This window comes from Zalophus californianus, chromosome 4, assembly GCF_009762305.2.
Source record: "Zalophus californianus isolate mZalCal1 chromosome 4, mZalCal1.pri.v2, whole genome shotgun sequence".
In the NCBI taxonomy this organism is placed as follows: domain Eukaryota; kingdom Metazoa; phylum Chordata; class Mammalia; order Carnivora; family Otariidae; genus Zalophus; species Zalophus californianus.
Window position 1 is genome coordinate 51,960,880 of NC_045598.1, and position 21,228 is coordinate 51,982,107.

A 21,228-nucleotide genomic window follows, 5' to 3' on the forward strand; every position below is an offset into this window, starting at 1 on the left:
ATGTTTGACTTTTTAAGAAACGACCAAAGTGCCAAAGTGTTTTCCGGAGTGGCTGTACCATTTTGCATTTCCATCAGCAATGTATGAGAGTTTCAGTTTCTCTGCATCCTCCTTAGTAGTACTTGATATTGTCAGTATTTTTTATTTTAACCATTCTAATAAATGTGCAGTGGTATATTATAGTGGTTTTAGTTTGCATTTCCCTAATGGCTAGTGATGCTGAGCAACTTTTCAGATGCTTATTTACCATCTGTATATAGCTTCCTCAGTGAGACATCTCAAGTCTTTTGCCCATTTAAATTGGGTTGTTTTCTTACTTTTGAGATTTGAAACTTTTTTATAAATTCTGGATATATCCTTTGTTGGAGATGTGAATTGCAAATATTTTCTCTGAGTCTGTAGCTTATCTTTTCACTCTCAACTATCATATGGAGAGCAAAGTTTTTAATTTTTATGAAGTCCAGTTTATCAATTTTTTCTTTATTGGGTCCTGTGTTTGGTGTTAAGTCTAAGAAGTTGTTACCTAACCCCATGTCACAAATAATTTCTATCTTATAAGTTTTATAATTTTACTTTCTACAGTCATATTTGTGATCTATTTTGAATTAATTTTTGTGTGAGTTTTGAGGTTTGGGCTGAGGTTCATTTTTTTTTTATATGGATGTCAATGGTCCCAGCACCATTTGCTGAAAAGACTATTCTTTCTCCTTTAAATTGCTCTTGTACATTTGTTGGAAATCAACTGATTGTATAGACCTGTATATTTGTGTGGGTATATTTCTGGACTCTATTTCATCTTATTGATCTATGTGTCTTTCTCTTCACCAATACTGTCTTCATTATGTAGTTTTATATATAGTAAGTCTGTAATCAGGTAATGTGATTCCTTCAATTTTATTGTTCTTTTTCAAAATTATCTTAGCTGTTCTAGTTTCCCTTTCCAAATGAATTTTAGAACTAGCTGTCTATATCTACAAAAATTCTTGCTGGGATTTTGATTGATATTGTGTTAAATGTATTGATCATTTTGGGGAGTTGACATGTTTATTGTGTTGCTTCCAATCCATGAACATGGTATATTTCTCCATTTATTTAGGTTTTCCTTTATTTCTTTAAAAAGCGTCTTATAGTTTTCAGCTTACAAACCTTGTACATCCTTTATAATATTTATATCTAAATATTTTATTTTTATGAGCTCTTGTAAATGGTATTATTTTTTAAATTTCAGTTTCCAGTTATAAATTGCTACTATAAAAAAAACATAATCGAGTTTTGCATGTTACTGTTGTATCCTGAGACTTGCTAAACTCCTTTGTTAGTGCTAGGAGTTTTTTTCTTTGTAGATCCCTTGGGATTTTCTACATAGAAAAACATGTCATCTGCAAATAGGGACAGTTTCATTTCTTTCTTTCCAGTGTATATACCTTTTCTTTTTTCTTGCCTTATTGCACTGGCTAAGACTTCCATCATGATGTTGAGTAAGAATAATGAAGCTGGATCTCCCTACCTCACTCCCAACCTCACTCCCAATCTTAGGAAGGAAAGCATTCAGTCCTTCACCACTAATATGAAGTTAGCTGAAGATATTTTTGTAGATGCCCTTTATTAAGTTGGGAAAGTTGTCTTCTTTTCCTAGATTACTGAGATTTTTAAAAAAATCAGGAATGGATGCTGAAATGTTGAATATTTTTTTCTTTGTCATTATTTTTCTTCTTTAGACTATTAATGTGATGGATTACACTGATTTTCAAATATTGAACCAGCCTTTCATTTCCAGGATAAACCCTTCTTGGTTGTGATATGCTATTTTTATAATAAATAATGTGAATTCAATTGCCTAGTACATTGTTGGGCATTTTTGTTCTATGTATATGAGGAATATTGGTCTCCAGTTTCCTTTTTTTTTTTTTCCTGAGGGGGAGAGAGAGTGCACACACAAGAGTGGGGGGAGAGACAGAGGGAGAGAGAGAAAGTCCTCAAGCAGACTCCCCACTGAGCAAGGGGCTCAATCCCAGGACCCTGAGATCACAACCTGAGCCAAAACCAAATGCCAGCTGCTTAACTGACTGAGCCACCAAGGCACCCCTTTCTAGTTTTCTTGATTTGTAATGTCTTTGTGTGGTTTGGGTATCAGGGCAATACTGACCTCATAAATGAGTCAAGAATGTTTCTTCCTTTTATTTTCAAAAAGAGACTATGTGGGATTGGTGTTATTTCTTCTTTAAGTGTTCGTTTCAATTTGTCTTTGAGACCATCTGGGTGTGGAGAATTTTGGACGTTTTGAAGTACTAATTCAATTTCTTGAACAGTTATGGGGCCATTCAGTTTATCTATTTCATCTGGTGGGGGAGGGATTGGTAGAGTGTGGATTTTGAGGAATGGTCCATTTAATCCAAGTTGTCAAATTTATGTGTAGAGAGTTTTATAAAGCATTGTTTATGGGGTTTTTAGTGATATTTCCTCTGTCATTCCTGATAGTAATAAGATGTATCTTTTTTCCTTTGTCAGTCTTGCTAGAGGTTTATCAATTTTATTGATCTTTTCCAAGAACCAACTTTTAGTTTCATTGATTTTTATTTTTGTTTTCAATTTCATTGATTTCTGCTCTTTATTATTTTCTTTTTGTTTGCCTTGGGCTTATTCTTTTCCTGTTTGTTAAGTTTTGATTATTGATTAGAGATTTTTTTATTCTAATACTAGCTTTAAAAATCAGTACCTTTTTGTGTCTCATACTTTGTTTCTTACATGTGTCTGGACTGTTCTATTTTTAATTTCTTCAGTACAGGATCTTATCTTAGGTGACTAATCTGAGCCTAACCAACTTGTACTATGTAATTAGTATTTTATAGATGATTTGAATGGAGGGATGGATGGATAAAAGGAGAGTGAGGGCAATGAATATAAATTATTTAAAAGATATCTTTAGAATTAAGAAAGATATATAACAGGAGCTACAAGAGTCAGTAATGTCAAAGGAAGGAAACAAAACAATTCACTCATTAGGAAAAACTGCTAACACCTGTCAAAGCTAGTTTTGCTAGGGAGTATTCAAAACCTTAAGGTGGTATACAGAACACTCAGTCTGTTGCATCCAATTCTACACAGTAAATGAAACTTCCTAGCCAATTCAAGAAAAAAAGAAGAAGATAGCAGGAGGGGAAGAATGAAGGGGAGTAAATCGGAGGGGGAGACGAACCATCAGAGACGATGGACTCTGAAAAACAAACAGGGTTCTAGAGGGGAGGGGGGCGGGGGGATGGGTTAGCGTGGTGATGGGTATTAAAGAGGGCACGTTCTGCGTGGAGCACTGGGTGTTATGCACAAACAATCATGGAAGACTACATCAAAAACTAATGATGTAATGTATGGTGATTAACATAATAAAAAATTTAAAGAAAAAATAAAATAAAAAAACCTTTTAATTTATTCATATCATTTGAGCAAAATAATTTGGAAATAATTACCTCCATGATTTCTTGATTTCGTTTTCTTGTGCTATACCTGATATACTTTCCTCTGTTATTAAATCACTGGTAGAGACTTAGAATATAGCCTTCTTTTTCTTATTCTCTTACCACCTGACATCACACTTTAGGCTTCTAGGGAATCAGGACATGAGTTTGAGCTTCCTGACTCATACTCCCTCATAAAATCAAAGTATTTGTATTAGTTTCCTATGGCTGCTCTAACCAAATTACCACAAATTACCATGCTTAAAACAACGTGAATTTTCCCACAGTTCTGGAAGTCAGAAGTCCAAAATCAGTATCACTGAGCTAACATCAAGGTGTCATCAGGGCTGTGGTCTCTTTAGAGGTTCTAGAGGAGAGTGTATTTCCTGCTTCTCCCCGCTTTTGATGGCTGCTGGCATTCCATGGTTTGTGGCTGCATCACCCCCGTCTCTGCTTCATTGGTCATATTGTCTTCTCCTCTTCTGTAATAAAATCTCCCTCAGCTTCCCTCTTAGAAGAACACTTATGATTGCATTTAGAGCTCACTTGAATAATCCAGGATAATCTCCGCATTTCAAGATCCTTAATTATATCTGCAAAGTCCTTTTCTTGCCATATGATTCACAGGTTGCAGGAGTTAGGATGTGGATCTCTCTCAGGCAGCCATTATTGAGCCTGCCACAGCATCTTGATTCCATAGTCAAGAATACTGGTGAAATGGGGTAACAAAAGACATTCATTATTTCTTAAAAAATGTCCTTCATAATCTGTATTTTTAAAAATCTTATCTTTTTGCCATTTCAAATATTAATATTTGCATATAAAATATTCATATAAATTAATTCAGACTGATATCCTTTATAGTAGATTCCAAAAATGAATTCTAAGGGAAAAGCCCCATTTATTATATATCAATCTTTTTCACATATAGTTTCGTGAATAACCATTTGACATTGAAACATGAGTTCAGAAACTATTATTTTGGCACAGGAACAAACTTAATTTCAGGATCAGAGACTCTAGATATCCATGAACTTTTATTCAAATAAAAATTTTAAAAACCTGAATGACTTATGGATACAAATAGAAAGGACATTAAATGGTTTCATATGGCTTACATATGTAGGAACTAGTTGTTTCAGTAAGTTACAAATAAATCAAAATTTAACATAATGAACAAAATCTGCAGCCAGGAAGAGCCTGTGATTTGGGTTTAACAAATGAACTAACATGACATTTGCAATATTGCTCAGCATTAATTTGTATGGATTCATATGGAATCATCAGTTATTTGCCAGCTACAAATAATTGAAAATTCTTGTAAGAGATTATCTATAATTTACCTATTCTCTCAGAGCTCTTTGCCCTGACCATGGAGTAGGTCTACTTAAAAACAAACAAACAAACAAAAAACACCCCATACTTATATCTATATAACACCTATATCAACACTTGAAGTCTGAGAATCGGCAGCTATACGCATCTGTCAGACTCTCTGTTTGATCAAGATATACCAATTAACCATTAAAGTGGCATGAACAGACTCAAATTCACAGGCTAAAGATAAGCTATAGTTTTGGAATTAGGGAAGGGGACCTGATATTTTTTGAGGGCTGTTATGTTTCAGGCACCATGCTAGGTGATTTACTTACATCAGCTGATTATGATTTAATCTGTTTGGACTGGAGCCTGGGTAGTTTCAAAAGTGTCTCAGGTGATTCCACTGTGTATCCATGATTGAGAAATACAGCCATACAAACCCCCATTAATTCTTGCAGAAACACTCTAAGGTAAGTTTTATGTTCATTTTATAGTAAAGAGATGGATGCCCATAGTTACTTTCTCCAGGTCACACATCTCATAAGCAGGGGGAAAAAGCTGTGGCTTTTCTGGAAATGACACATTTCCTGAGCAGAGCAGTCACTCTCACCAAATCAGGGGGGATGCTAAACCAAAAGGAAAGTATCAATATTCCTACTTAATAATCAAGTCTCTTTTGTTGACTCTCTATCCTCCATGAACTCTTTCAGGCCTTCTTCATCTCTTCACCAAATTTCTATTACATGAATAACTGGCTTATTTTGATGATGAATTATACTCAGCCTTACCTTATATTTGTACCTATATTTATCAAGGCCTCCCTGTACATTTCCTAGTTATCAAACCTGGCGACATGGCAGGCAAATCATGGTGAGAGCCCTGGTTTTGGAGCCACACTCACCTGAGTTGGCCTCCGGCGTATACTTATCTGTGGCTAGACAAGCCATTTAATTTTTTGAATCTGTTTTTTAAGCATGAAATAGGGAAAAATAAAACTTGTACTTCAGTAAGGATTAGAAACATTATATTCAATCAACCTTAGTTATCAGTATACCCACCCTAACCATGCAAGTAAAGCGTTCGGTCCATCAGTAAACGCAGGGAAAGTAGTCGAATTAGACCTTGGGAGTTGACTCGTTTTGCTGATACAAATACCCTAGTATTTGGAGAATATAAAGAGTAAGGAGTCATGAATCTACCTAAGGCTGGCACTTCTATCCCTAAGAACAGGTTTCCAGAAAGTTATTTACACATGATACTCTAGTCAAACCGCAGGAAATCATTATACTCTGCAATTTTCCCACTCCCTCTCCAACTCTTGCCCTACGACAGAGTCCCTACCCAGGTTCTGCTCTTCCACTTAGGGGAGGAGCAGCGGATTTCATTTTATAGTGGATTGGCTTACGGGGGGTGGGGTGGGATGGGGAAATGAGAGAGGCTCCACCCACTGCACTAGAGGCGCGGAGGTGGGCTCTTCCTTTGCCCTACCCACCGACCTGAAAAGTGGGGCCAACAGCGGAGGGAGGGCCCTGTCCTCTGTCCCTTTAAGGAAGAGGGCCGAGCTCAGGCGAGAGAGCTGGCGTTGCCCCTACCCCGTCCGAGCCCTCACCCCAGAGCAGCTGCAGCCACAGCTCCGGCCGCCCTCGGTTAGCAGAGTCCGCTCCGGCCCCAGGAAGCGAGTCGCCACCATGGTGAAGATTGTGACGGTTAAGACCCAGGCGTACCCGGACCAGAAGCCGGGCACGAGCGGGCTGCGGAAGCGGGTGAAGGTGTTTCAGAGCCGCACCAACTACGCGGAGAATTTCATCCAGAGTATCATCTCCACCGTGGAGCCGGCGCAGCGACAGGAGGCCACCCTAGTGGTGGGCGGGGACGGCAGGTTCTACATGAAGGAGGCCATCCAGCTCATCGTCCGCATCGCCGCCGCCAACGGGGTAAGGGACCCGCCGACTCCTTCGTGGCGTGCGCCCGGCGCGAGGCCGTGCGCTACGTGCGGCCGGTGTCGCCCGCCCGCCCCCGGCCGCGCTCGGCCCGGCCACTTCCGCGCGGCAGTCCCAGTCTCCACCCCCGACTCTCTGCGCTCGCTCTTCCCGGCCCGGAGGCCCCGCGGAGGTCCCTGTGTGCTGGAAGGTGGCCACGGGGCTCCGCCGAGCTGCTCGGTCAACTCCCCCGGGGCGGGCGAGCGGGACTTGACCTTGGGAGGACTGACCCTCCGCCTCCTGCCCCGCCTTTCTTTCTCCCCCTCCCCTTCCCTCCCTCCTCCCCTTCCCTCCCTCCTCCCCTTCCCCCCCTTCCCCCCCCCCCCCCCCCCGCTGAGGCCTCTGACATTTACATTCACCTTTCCTGTGACTGAAGATACGGTTTCAGCGCAGTGTGCAGTCACCTTAACCCGGAAAGGTTAGACGGCCTCTGCCCTGCTCAGAACCCCTCGCATCCCGCGGGTTTGCCTGCTATTCTGGTCTGGGACTGGCGCTTCCAGGAAGCCAACGCCGTGGGGCAGGGGTGGTGGGAGCGCCAGCCCAGCTGGCGCGTGAGGCCCTCGGGGCTGAGAAGGAGGTTGCACAGTCTCGCTCCCCACGCCCTCGTTTGCATTGGGACAGAGCACCTGCCCTTGCAGGGCCTGCTTGCTGGGGCGCAGGCTTTTGAAACGGCTTTGCACCGGCGGTGCTTCTAGATCTGTTCCATCCAGGAGTTGGAGATGAATTTTCGTTAGAACAGAAACTGCATACCCAAGGGCACTCTTACGCAAGCCCTAGAGGCTGGCCAGGAAATTAATGCAACACCTTGGCTCGTCCCCCTCCCCACTTTCCCCACCAGCTAAGGACCGTTAACTGACTTTATGGACGGGTCCACTCGGATAGATGAAACTCTGAAATAGATTTTTAAGTAAACCTGACAGATGAAAACCTTACCTATGAAATAGGTAAGTTGGGGCTGATTATTCATTCACTTTTAGAAAAAGTTTTCTAACGAGTTTTTCTTTCTGTATTTAAAATAAACTTTGACTTCTACCCAGCTTTTCTGGAACTCATTCCCTTTAGTAATATTTTTACTCATTTTAGTAGTACTTTATCTTTAACATATAAGTGTCAGTTTGCCAAGCACCATGAAAAGCACTAAACGTGTGGTATCTCATTTATGCTGCGGCCTGAAGAGGTCCATGCTATTATGGGTATCTTCAGGTTGCCAGTGAGAAAGCTGAAGCCCAGGCAGGTTAAAGAGGTACTGCAGTGGCAGTACCCAGAATCTAACATTGACCTGCCAGTTCCAACTTCTGGGAATAAAGGGACCCTTGAATCTATAAAGATCTATTTTCTGGTCGTCTGTAAATTCTAACCTGGGTCCAAGCTACATCTGACTCCCTGCGTCAAACATTTATAAGCATCAAGGAGAGAAGGTCCTCTGGATAGCAGATGCTCTTGAGTTTTCAGACAACCCAAATTCCCTTGAAAGAAGAGCAAACGATAGCTGTATCCCAGTAGAGCCCTTCAATTCCTTATCACCCATGTGGAATATACATTTCATTCATTCATTCATTCATTCATTCAACAAAGATTGAACCTATACCATGTGCAGAGAAATGTGTGGAATAAAGAGACAATTCAGACACAAGACTTGTCCTTAAGGAGCTTGCTGACAATATAGTGGGAATTTTAGAGGTCCAAATGGAAAGTTGTCCATTGGGAGTAATGTGGGGTGGAGAGGAAAAAATTAGGCTAGGACTAAAAAAGTATGTTCTTAGAACTTCATCCCCTTTTAGCTACTGCCCTATTGCTTTTCCCCTTTTTGGCCAGTGGCCACCACTGATTTTTTACCCATTTGCTTACCACCTCACTGCAGTCTGGCTTCTGCTTCCTCCACCATTCCACCAAAATTGCTCTTGCCAAAGTTACTAATGACTTTCTGGTTGCTAAATCCATTGAATACTTTTTAAGGCCTTATTTGGCCTTTTGTTGCCTTTGGCACTACAGGTTTTGCATTTTTAATGTCCTCCTTCCCTTGCCGTGCTCACTCTCCTGATTCTACTCACACTTTTTGAGAGTTCCTTCCTGGACTGCTTGCCCTGTGCACACCCTAGCTATTCCATAGGTTTCTGTCCTCAGCTTTCTGCTCTCTGATTTTTGTTCCCTCTCGCTCTCTCTCCTCACCAGGGATTTAAGCATGCTACTCCTCTCTTATGGTGTGAATCAACTGAGGTAGCGTCTTCCAAAAACTTTCCCCAGAAACCTTTCTCTGCCACTTTCATTCCCTTATGAGGTACTCCTTTCTCATAGATACCTCTAGAATAGTTTAATAAAATCCCAGTGAAATAATCTTTACATGTTACACTACCCCCTAGAAAGTAAACTTCTTTAAGACAGTATCTGGTTTTATCTGTATTTGTAGTACCTAAGACAGTGTAACTTTCAGTGAGTCCTTGTTTAACTGCTCTGAATTGTGAAGGGTGAGGAATACACTTTAAGCAAATACCGGGACACCTGGGTGGCTCAGTCCGTTAAGCATCTGCCTTCGGCTCTGGTCATGTTCTGGGATGGAGTCCCGCATAGAGCTCCCTGCTCAGTGGGGAGTCTGCCTCTCCCTCTGCCTGCCGCCGCCCCCCTGCTTGTGCTCTCTCTCTCTGACAAATAAATAAAATCTTCAAAAAAGAAATAAGCAAATTCCAGCACTTAAAGCCAGTGTATAGTGGGTGACCAATGCATTTATTCTCTTTAAACATTTATTATGTTGTGCTAAGTACTTGGGATACAAAATATTCCTGCCCTCAGCAAAAACAGTATAGAAGGGGAAGTAGACAAGAGTAAACAGAGAAGTACAGTGCGTTAGGTGTTACTGTTCAGGGTATGTGCCAGGTACTGAAGGGGGAAGAGCGTGGAGGGCTGTAGAGGTATCCTCTGCTTTTTGAAAGTTTGTCTTATGCCACTTCACTTTTATGAAAGACCTATGTCAAATGCCTGTTTTTGCAAATGGCAAACCAAAAGAAATCTGAAAAGGACTTTTGCTCTTATGAAAAAAGGCAAAAAGTGAAAGTAGAGGTCAGCATTTGGTGTGCAGGGAGCCATTAGAGAAGCGGCAAGGACCCACCCGCATCAGCAAGAGTGGCCTCACCAAGCCACTCAGCATCTCAGCTTCAAGCTGCCAGGACTTTGAACTGTGCCTCTAAGCTTCTGGGCTTTATCTTGACTTATTCTGTGCACCCATTAGGAAGATGTTTCCTAAGGCATCAGAAAACCGTAAGAGGTTTCTTTTTGAGGTCTTAGAACACTAAAAGTGGTAGCTGAATTGAGGCTTGAAGGGCAAGTTGGAATTGCTAAGGTGGATTTGTCGAGGAGAAGAATTCTAGGCTGGAAAGAAATAAAAATATAGGAGTTGGAGACTGTTGGGCAAGTTAGTTGATTTTTGATCCTTCCCCACCCTCCCCCTTGTCTGTAAAGGTTGGAAATGATGAGACATACCATTTAATCTGAGGATTAAATGAAACAATATGTTTTAAAAGTACCTGCAGTCCCTTCTCACCTGGTAGCTGATTGAATGACCCTTGTGAGGGAACCTCAGGTTGGGCCTGGGGCAGGACTTTTGTGTTATCAGTGTTCTGCTGCTGCGGGGACACTAAGTTAATCAGGCCTAACCTGATGCGGATATTAACACTTCTTCCCCACCGTTCATAGATGTCGGCACTGTCCCCCACCTTCCTCTACCCTCAGTGGCTCCAGCCAATATAGAGGGATTCCATGTTACTCAGAAGCCAGTTGGGTTCAAGTGCCAAAAACCTAGCTCAGATTAGCACAGTGAGAAAGGAATTTATGGGCCTCGGTTACTGAGAAGTCTAAGAGATACCAGTGCAGACAACTCAGTTCAAACCATTCCTACTCTCTAAAAATTGCTCTTGGGCCCAGTGATCTGCAAATGACCAGTCTTAGGAATTGGGAAGAATTTGAAGTCACAAGTTAATGAATGTTTGGATATTTTGAAGGATAGTTCATCATTATCATCAGCAAAATAAATGCTTTCATGAGAGCTTGTTAGTAAGCAGGTTTTCTTTCATCAATTTACAGGGATTCTTGTGCCCTGGATTCCTTTGTTTAATCTACAGACCCATCTCAGAATAATTTTATTTTAAAATAAAATATAAAGAATTACAAAGGAAATAAAAATTGTATTGGAAATAAAATTATCAAAATATTGACCAAATTTGTGATACAGCAAGATATATACGCTTCTTTATTGACACATTAACAAAATTTAGTGGAAGATCTAATACTATCTTACTAGATACTGATAGGTATAAATGATATTTTGATATATCTGTAATCTTAATATTTTGAGATAACTATAATATGAAAATATCTGTGATTTTTTTAAAGATTAGAAAGAGAGCATGAGCGGGGGGGGGGGAGAGGCAAAGAGATAGGGAGATAGAGAATCTCAAGCAGACTCCCTGCTGAGCCTGACACAAGGCTGGATCCCACAAAACCCTGAGATCATGACCTGAGCCGAAATCAAGAGTCGGACGCTTAACAGACTGAGCCACCCAAGGTGCCCCTGAAAATACCTGTGATTTCTATTGATGCTAAAGTCCCAGGTGGTATTAGTAATGGTAATAATAATAATTCTGTGGTTTATTGCCTGGATTCATAATTCAAGGGAATGCTAAATTTCATTTAGAGGTTAGTTAAGATAAAAATTTTGTTTATTTTGCCATTCAGACTCACAGACTCCATTGAATTCTACCCAGGGACCTATTAGTGGGGTTTAGAGGGGGGTGGGGTCTAAGGATCCTGAGTTAAGAACCCCTGCATTAAACAAATGATCCCCTTTTAGTGTCAGGTACTGCTTGTACCAAAATGGGCATCAAATACGTGACACAGAGATTAAGGGTCTCAGGTTCTCAGACCAAACCAGTGGGGCTTTGAGAACTTAGTCTTAAGTGGGGGAACTCCACTGTCTCCCATTTGGAATGGATCACTCTTTTCCTGAAATTTCATGAGGCCAGCTGCAAACACAGGTGAAGGGACATGTTTCTAGATGGAGTTCTGAGAAGAGAATGAAAGAATACCGGGCAGGGGTGCCTGGGTGGCTCAGTTGGTTGGGTGACTGCCTTCGGCTCAGGTCATGATCCTGGAGTCCCGGGATTGGGTCCCACATCGGGCTCCCTGCTCAGCGGGGAGTCTGCTTCTCCCTCTGACCCTCCCCTCTCTCATGCTCTCTATCTCATTTTCTCTCTCTCAAATAAATAAATAAAATCTTAAAAAAAAAAAAAAAAAGAATACCAGGCAGGATGGGGACTGTTTTGGGACTCTGAGGTAACTGGTGTTAGGTAGAGGCACCTTGCTACCCTTACTTAAAACCTGATATCCTTAGGGCAAGGATGACTTGGCAGAGAATCATCTTTGGGTCACTTTTTAATATGGTGTAACTCATATTAAAAAAAAAAGTCCTTTAATTATGTTGGGCTTATGAATGATTGTTCTCCCCCTGTTTATACTTTCTGAGTTGGAATTGTTATTAAATACCAGGATAGATAGGGTAGTGTTGTCTTCCATCCTGGAGTGTGCAATGGTGGAGATAGGACACGAAATACATACTCGTGCAAAGAATAGGATTAGAAAAAGTGTTGCGTGCAGATAAAGGAGAGAACAGTCTGGATTGGGGAAAGAAGTGATGGAACTTGAGTTGTGTCTTGAAGAGTGGAGAGTATGTGAACAGAAAAGAGGCCACTTTATTGGAGGGGCTCCGTAGCAGAAAGAGGTTAGATGGAGGAATGGACAGGACTGTTGTTGAGAGTGGAACACTTAGCCACGAAACAGCCTTTGTTATGTAAAATACTTTAGCCAAATTCAGGAGCCTCTCTCTCTTAGCTTCACTGACCTAAATCTGACTCTTTCCCCCTCTCACTCTGTGTAGCACTGCACATTCCCGCTGCTACTCAGAGTTGCACATATAAGAAGGATAGCATTCATAATTCAGCACATGCAGCATGCAGCCCTGGGCCCTGTGGCTTTTTCCTCGGCCCATATCTGAAATCTCTGTTAGAGTTCCCGTCAAGGCCCGGTGTCTTATCGTAGCTCGGATTTGGAGGCTCTAGAAGATGACATTTTAACTGCCTCCCAAAGTGAATTTGATGTGCCCCATGTAGACTGTATTTTAAGTCAAAAATATGTACAATTACATAGGTTCAAGGTGTTGTCACACAAACTGAAAACAGCAGTGGATTAAGCAAAATAGAAGTTTTTCTCTGTCTCATGAAATAGGCCGGGTGTTGCAGGCCAGGACTAGTATGGTAGATCCGTGGGACCCACCCTCCTTCAGTCTTGCGGCTCTGCTGTCTTGAAGGTGTTGCCTTTGCCCATCTGGCTGCAGGGGCCCCCATAACTACAACCGCTTTGCTGCCAGTGAGCACAGGAAAAAAGATTGAGCAAAGTGTTTTTTTTCCCTTTATAAACAGTCTGGAAATTGCACACTTCACTGCTACTCACAATCCACTGATTAGATTTTCCATACTTACTGCAAGAAGGGCAAAATATGTAGACTTTATATTGGGAGGCATGTGGCTGGCAAAAAATGGGTCGTTCTGTTACCTTAAGAAAAGGAGTTGCAGGTAGAAATCTCTGCATGGGCCATCTCTTTGGCCATGCAGATAACCATGTCCCACTCTTCTTCCCATCCATAAAACACATCACTTCCCCTGGGGCAGCGGCTCAGATTCCTTCCAACAAATATATATATGTATATACTTACATAGTTATATAAGTAAAGCAGTCACCAGCCTGCTGCTGGTGGGGAGTGCAGACTCTTTGCCCTGACCATGGAGTAGGTCTACAGGGAGCCCTGGTTCTGCCCTCTGGGAGGGACTCTCTTATTCTCTGTCCTCAGTGCTCACTTAGTCCTGGATCCTGCGGAGTAGGTTCTGAGACTTTTTGGGATCTGCATAGCTTTTGCATCCTGCTTTCTGCTGATGAAAGTTGGGGGATGTATGAAGGCAGGGGTTGCTTTTGCAGACCAAGTTTTTGGTTTGTTTCACTGTATAATTACTTCTAAAGCTTATGAGGCTGCTTCTGGCCTATTCTGATCAGTTCCATGTACTGATAACCACAGGGAAAATTCTCACATAGATAGGGTTTTAAGCCTGAAAACTTTTTTTTGCAAAGATTTTATTTATTTATTTTGAGAGAGAGCAAGTGAGAGATAGAGCTTGGGGGGAGGGGCAGAGGCTGAGAGAGAGAAAGAATCCCAAGCAGACTCCATGCTGAGTGCGGAGCCCGATGTGGGGCTTGATTTCACATGAGATCATGACCTGAGCCTAAATCAAGGGTCAGATGCTTAACCAACAGAGCTACCCAGGCGCCCCAAGCCTGAAAACTTTAGCTTTTATTTTCTGGCCTCTATGCTCTGTCCCTCCTCTGAAATCTCCATCACTGATGTCTGCCTTGAGATAGGAAAAGCTAGGCTGAGTAAGAAAGCAGTATCCTTAATCAGATCTTTGCTGGTGGGTCAGTTTTCATTGTCTAGCGAAGAATCCTGGGAAGGAGTTGAGGCCACAGCCCTTTGTTCTACACCTGCTGCTTCATGAGGAGCTGCCTTAGCTTGGGTACATAAAGAGTGGTCATCTCAGCTCTACAAGGTCACAAATTACTGGACTTGGGCAACATAGTTTGCAGGACGCAGTCAAAGATATTTCTCTTAGTGGAGCTTTACCTTCATTTTTGCCTGTGGACTGGCAAGTCGTTGCCTGAGCTCCTCTTTACTGTGGCAAGAAGCAGCCAACAGCCGCTCCTATTTTTAATTTCTCCCATTTGCCTAGGTTTGATTGACCAGTAGTCTGCCTTCCAGGGTAGCAGTGGTAACAGTTTTACCATGGCATAAAAGGTATGCTGATTCTGCATATTTTAGTTTCTGTTCTGGTGCAAAAGATCAGATTTTATCTTTAGTTAACATATAGGTTTGGCTATAAAAACAAAGTCCAAAAATAAGTTACTTAAACAAAATAACAAAAGTTCATAGTAATAGAACCCTTTCTGTAGTAGACTGGGTGTGGGCAGTCCGAGGCTGCTGTGGTGGCTCTGTTGTATAAGGGATTCTGTATTTCTTTTCTTTTTTGCTCAGCCTTCCCTAGTGAGTTGCCCTTATCTGCATGATCCAAGTTGGCTGCCTACCACCATATGGTCATTCCAGGCAACAGGAAGGAAGTGGAATGAAGGCACACCTTTCTCAGATAATGTACATCATTAATTTTACTCACGTCCTCTGTGCCAAAACTTAGTCTAAGGCCTCCTCTAGCAGCAAGGAGGCTGGGATTTATCCATGTTATTCTGGGTGCTATGTGTCAGGCTAAACATTGGGGGTGTCAGAAAGGGATAACTGATGTTGGGGGACACTCAGCAGTCCTCACTATCCTAAACATGCTTTCCAAATCTGGTGAAAACCACGAAGCCATTTTCAAGTGATAGAGTTACAGAAGAAGACAGAAACAATTTTATATAGGGAGCTAGAGTTTTGGAAGAGAACCTGACTATTCATTTATTCAAACCACCATCTTAGAAAGGAACCAAGGCACAAGCATTCCTGTGCTTTTTAAATAAACTAACTTTATTGAGATATGATTCACATATCGCACAATTCACCCATTTAAAGTGTACAATTTAATACCTTTTAATGTGTTCACAGAGTTGTGCAACCGTTACCACAGTCTAATTTTAGAATGTTTCCATGACCCGAAGTGAAGCCCCGTGTATTAGCAGTCAGTCCCTCTTGTTTCCTTTATGCTTTTGGCTCTAAGCAACCACTAGTCTACCTTAGGTCTCTATAAATTTGTGTGGATGGGTTTTACATGGCCCAGTTTCGGTTGCTAGTCAGAAGAAGTTACATTGAGCCAGGGAAGCCCCAGGAGGACGAGAAGCAAAGTCAAAGGGTTTGTGTCAAGAACAGTGGAGTTAGTGTCCCATGCTTCTGTGTGTGCTATCCTGAGCACTGGAGACACAGAGATGAAGATGTCCCCTTTCTCAAGGAGCCTTTGGTTGGATGGGGAAGGACTGACACAAAAAATGAAAATCACCACTGGGTTTTTCTCAGCAGGCTCCCTCTCCAAAGCAGACCAGTCTGTCAAAAAAAAAAAAAAAAGAAATTTCTCCAGGAGAATTGCTTCTTCATTTTCATGAGTGTAAGCAATCAGATTTCTTTTTTTACAAACATATTTGAACTTATATATCCAAATTAGTATTGTACCCTGCCAAATCACCACTCTGGGAACCGTACACTTATGCCATTGATGCGTCTAGTGCTCAAAGCATTTTGAAACTCCTCTATGGGAATTATTTTTCAGCCAGTTGGTTTATGGGTCACCTAGGAAAACCAGTCACATTATTTTATAGTCATGCCTCATTTTTCACCTAAAACGATGTAACAATATTTGATCACCCACTTTATTCATTAGACATGGCTCCAGCCAATTTTTGTCTCTTTCCAAAGTTCAAACCTATTCTCAGAGGATGAAATTTGTTATGACTGAAGACTTTCAAAGGAAGTGCCACAGACTGTTAAGACAGTTGCTGAGAAAGAGTTCCAGAAATGTTAGTGCAGTGTGAGCACTGTTTGAATAAATATGTTGCTTCCTAAGATGATTGTTTTGAAGGAGATAGCATTAATTTAAATGAAAATACTCTGGCATAACTGTTTAAAATGAGTTACCATATTTTGTGCCGTTCAAGAACACTGCCCTGTCAAGAAAAGGTCTTAGAAGGCAGTTCATGCTGAGGGAGATTCTGGCATTCTGCTTTTCTTCTGCAAATGCCCATGGTGGCCTGGGGATACGGTTCTCTTCCACTCTGGTAGACATCTAAACATGCTTTGGTTAGGCATTTAGAAATCGTGCGCCATGAGAAGATTTGTTAAAACACAAGAAGACAAAAATGGCCCTGACCTAGGATGAGAGTCCTGTCAGCTCTAAGCCACAGAAACCAGAAACCTAGATGTTAAACTTGTGCCCACCTGACTCCAAGAGCTCGCCCATGTTGCACAGAGGCCAGAAAAGGGAGCTGGGATGGCATAACTGGGTGGGGTTGGGGAAAGATCTTTTGCTTTAGTCATAAAACTATGTTACACTGCCTCATGGGGACTCTGAGAAATGCATTCTGTGGAGCAGAATGAAATGAAGTATGTTTAAAAATGAAGCAAATGGGAAGTAAGTGTAGGAAACTCAAATGGAATTGGGAGTAAGTTTGGCACCTGTTACAAAAGCCAGACTGCTTCTCTGAACTGGGCCACGCAGTTGGCACCAAGCCCTATGTAGTCAAATCCATGAGAAAAACATGATCACATGGTTCGCCATAGCCAGTTCCCCCATGTGTAGATTTGGTATAAGAAGAGTAATAATATCTGCCTTGAAACGTTCGTGTGAGGATGAAGTAAAATTTGTGAAGTGCTCACATAGTGCCTGACGTTATCTTTAGTAAATGGAAGATTTGGATGATTCTGATGATTATTATGGTTCTTCCAAACGCCGAGGCCATTGGAGGGCAGAGGGGAGATCTTCTGTGTCTGCCACCGTATCCACCACATAGATGTCTTATTCTGTCTGTAGCCATACATTATTCCCTGAATTTAGTCTGTGAGGCAGAGATTCACAGGCTCATTGATTTGAGGCCTTTACCTTGTTGGGAGTTCTGAGGCACCAGTGGGTAGTCGAAGATGGCTATTTTAGGGCGGATCTGTGCAACGGTTACCTGGCCCAGGTAACCAGGCTAATGTCATGCTGCTGACGGGAAGCTGCAAGGAATGTATGCTGGCATTGCTGTAAGCCTCCTGGACTGCCTGGATTTATTCATTCACCAAGCATTGTTGAGCATTCTGCATGTGCAGGCACTGTGTGAGATGGCTGGGGATGCTGGGGTGAGTAAGACAAAGTCTTTGTTTTCAGGATGCTCATGCTAGTCGAGGAGCATCCATAGGTAGTTCACAAAAATATGGTGCAAATGCTAGTGTGTTTCCTATGGTTGATGACAGATGACTATAAAGTAGGTGGCTTAAAAGAACAGAAATTTATTTTTTCACAATGGGGAAATCAAGGTGTTGGCTGGTCTGTGCTTCCTCTGAAGGCTCCAGGGGAGAGTGCTTCCTTCCTCTTTCAGCATTTGGCGGCTCCAAGTGTCCTACGTGTGTGTGGCTTCATCACCCCAGTCTCTGCCCCTGCCTTCATATGTGTCTGTCTTCTCTTCTTCCATCTGTTTTAAGGATACTTGATACTGGATTTAGGGCCCACCCAGATAATCCATGATGGTTTCAGCTCGAGATCCTTAATTAATCTGCAAGACCGCATTCACAGGTTCCGGGTGGACATACCTTTGCAGGGAGATGGTGGCAGTGGCTACCATTCAACCCGCTTCAGCTGTCTGAGAGAAGTTCAGGGGATCGTGGAACACACAGGCGAGCAGCCAGCCCGGCCTTGAGCGGGGAGGGGAGAACAAGGGTGCGTCTCTGCTGAGGGAGACCTCAGCTGAGAGTGAAGTAAGGCTAGAGGCAGGCAGCGGTCGCTGGTTTAATGCATGCGGCTAATATCTTTGTTCTATTTAAAAGTCTGGGAATAATTGTTGAGAAGATTCCAGAACTCTAATCCACAGTGCTTCTGTAGACGTCTGACATAATGCCAGATGGAAGACAGGCCACATGGTGGCTCCCTGAATCTTACCAAACGACTTCAGTGCCTAGTGATGGGTTGGAATTGAAGATTTTGGTGCAAATCTCAGTGGTACAACTTATGGTACAATATCATGGAGCCTGTTGAACTGACGTAAAGCTCAGTTTTCTCATTTGTAAAATAGGATTAATTCTAATACCTGTCCTATCAGCGGGTTTTATGAAGATTAAGTAATGGACACACAAAGGGTTTGGGAACTCTAAGATGCAACCCAAACATGCGTTATGATGGTTGTTTTGAAATTCCACCTTTGCTTCAGGAGGGTCACCCCACTGGACTGATGTGCGCCTCCTGCCAAAACAAATCTCCACATGTGATTTTATCTAGCATCTCTCAAAGTCCAAACCCCAGATGTGCTAACGAATAACCAGAAAATGAAGATATCTTGCCATTTTGAGGATCTTAGTGGGATATCAAAACGACTTCTTTTACATTAGAATATTGTGGCAGTTTAAACGCTTTTGATGTCAGAAAGACTTGAATATGATTCCTGGATATGCTATTTATTAGCAGTTTAATCTTGGGCAAAACTGCTTGAACTCTCTTTTTAGCTTATTTATAAAATTAAAATAATTAATCATGGAGGTATGTTTAGGAAATAATAAGATATGTGTCGGAAGTCACCTGGCATAATGCCTCACACGTAGTCATGATAAGCACATTGCTAGTGGGAATTTTGATGGGAAATACAGACACTTTAAACTTCTCTTTACTAAGGGTCCCTCAGCCAGCTCCCACCTTCTCAGTTTTACTTCTCAGCTTTGTCAGTGACCTATCAAATGGTCCACACCCGTTGGTCTGTAAATTTCTGAACAGAAATGTCTTTCTTACAGAGAGTAAGTGGTTCATGCCCAGGGCCTGTGTGTGTGTGTTTGGGGGCGGGGGGGACACCAGTTCTACATAACTTGAGGCTTTCAGTAATACATTATCAGCCTGATACTTAGTTATCTCATCTCAAAAGAACACAGCAACCAGCCCAAGTAGCCCAAAGAACCCAAAATAACCCAAATAACCCCAAATAAGTAAAACTGTCCCTGAGTAGCTGAAGTGCTAATCTTGGTGTCTCCCCCTTAGGGTTTTATTTTATTTTTAAAGGTTTTATTTATTTATTTGACAGAGAGAGAGAGTGCGCATAAGCAGGGGGAGCGACAGGCAGAGGGAGAGGGAGAAGCAGGCTTCCCACTGAGCAGGGAGCCCGATGTGGGGCTTGATCCCAGGACCCTGAGATCATGACCTGAGCTGAAGGCAGCCACTTAACCAACTGAGCCACCCGGGCGCCACCCCCACCCCAGCCTCCCACCTTAGGGTTTTAGCAAAGCGATTCTAGTAAATGGTTGGATCTGCTTGCTCCAGCAACTTCTCCTGAATAATATTTGAGGGGGTCCTTTCCATCCCTCAGACATTTGCTGAGTATCCTGTCGTTGTTCACTATTGTACTGTGTATTTGGGGTATGCACAAGCACATCGAGACAGTCTCAGCACCCTGTGGAGCTCATGGTCCAGTGGGCATTACAATAGAGTGTGACAGGTGCCTCCTTTAGGGTACCATTGGGAGCCCTCTGGAGGGGGGCTTGGGGAGGCAATCAGGGGAAGCTTCCAGGGGAGAAGTGTTCGAGTCAGGTCTTGAAGGATGATGAAAAGAAAGCCAGGAAAAAGTGGAGACATTCTACATAGAGGGAGTGTGGGAAAAACAAGGAGGCCATTGTGGAAAGTAAGCTCACAGGCTGAGACTTTAAAATAGAAGTCTTTATAACTCCTGTTTTGCAGGAAGGGAGGAGGCAGCCAGGTAGCCAGTGGTGAGTTATCACCACACGGGTCCTTCACCCCTGATGCTTTCTTCTACACACAGGCCAGCCTAAGACGCAGCCTAAGAATTGTCTTGTGACTCCGGTAGGAATGGAGTATCACGGATGGAGACTTAGGTTAGCAAAGCTAAAAAGCTACTTATTTTTTTTTTCATGACAAAAGCTTTATTTATTTATTTATTTATTTATTTATTATTATTATGTTAATCACCATACATTACATCATTAGTTTTTCGATGTAGTGTTCCATGAGTCATTGTTTGCGTATAACATCCAGTGCTCCATGCAGTACGTGCCCTCTTTAATACCCATCACCAGGCTAACCCATCCCCCCACCCCCTCCTAGAAAGCTATTTATAGGGAGGACTGGGCCAAAAGGTTTGGTCAATAACGCATCAGAGCTCTGTTTGCTGACTGTCTTTAACCAGCAGAATATATGGCCTACAGTGGTCTGTATGTGACCCGCCGTTGTCATCAGGGCAAGTCTTTTCCCTTGGCTTGGTTGATCTAAATCCATATTGTAGAATGTAGGATGCACAGTCCACTGAGTTAAAGCACACATTTAAAGACACAAAAATTTACAAAAAAAAAAAATTAGACATGCAGTGTAGCTGTGCTACTTCCTATAGCTGTCACCCTAATATTAATGGAAGGGCTGGGATGCAGGGTGGGCCTCTTTTTCTCTTGTTAGCTTTAGTCTCTCTCTCTCCCCAACTGTCTCTCACCTCTTTTCTCCCCAACACTGAAGTTTGCTTCCAGGAATGGGTCCCTCTCCATCTGTCCGCCTGCAATGATACAGGGCTCCTTTTGGAAGCAGCCCAAGCGTTGGGCCTCAACCACACAGCCTAAACCAGCTCTACTCCCTTCACTGTTGCAGTTTCTAGCTCTATTCCTGATTGTTATTGCACAAGTCTGTGTGTGCAGAAATTACCTAAGATGCCAGTACGCAGGCAGAGTGTGCTCT

The 21,228-nt window shown here is 42.4% G+C and overlaps 1 protein-coding gene and 1 long non-coding RNA gene across 2 annotated transcripts in view; one reads left to right on the top strand and one right to left on the bottom strand.

The window, feature by feature from the left end:
• Positions 1-3,345: 3,345 nt before the first annotated feature.
• Positions 3,346-6,509, bottom strand: LOC113935399. Its single transcript, XR_003524033.1, has 3 exons — positions 6,382-6,509; positions 5,831-5,928; positions 3,346-4,161 (listed from the first exon to the last, which is right to left on the bottom strand). It is a non-coding gene; the product is annotated as an uncharacterized LOC113935399 (long non-coding RNA).
• PGM1 (phosphoglucomutase 1) overlaps positions 6,254-21,228 on the top strand; it is a 60,542-nt gene continuing 45,567 nt past the window's right edge. Inside the window, exon 1 of the mRNA XM_027617354.2 lies at positions 6,254-6,706. Coding sequence (XP_027473155.2) covers positions 6,461-6,706 — 246 coding nt within the window. The 5' untranslated portion in view covers positions 6,254-6,460. The remainder of the gene's footprint in view (positions 6,707-21,228) is intronic.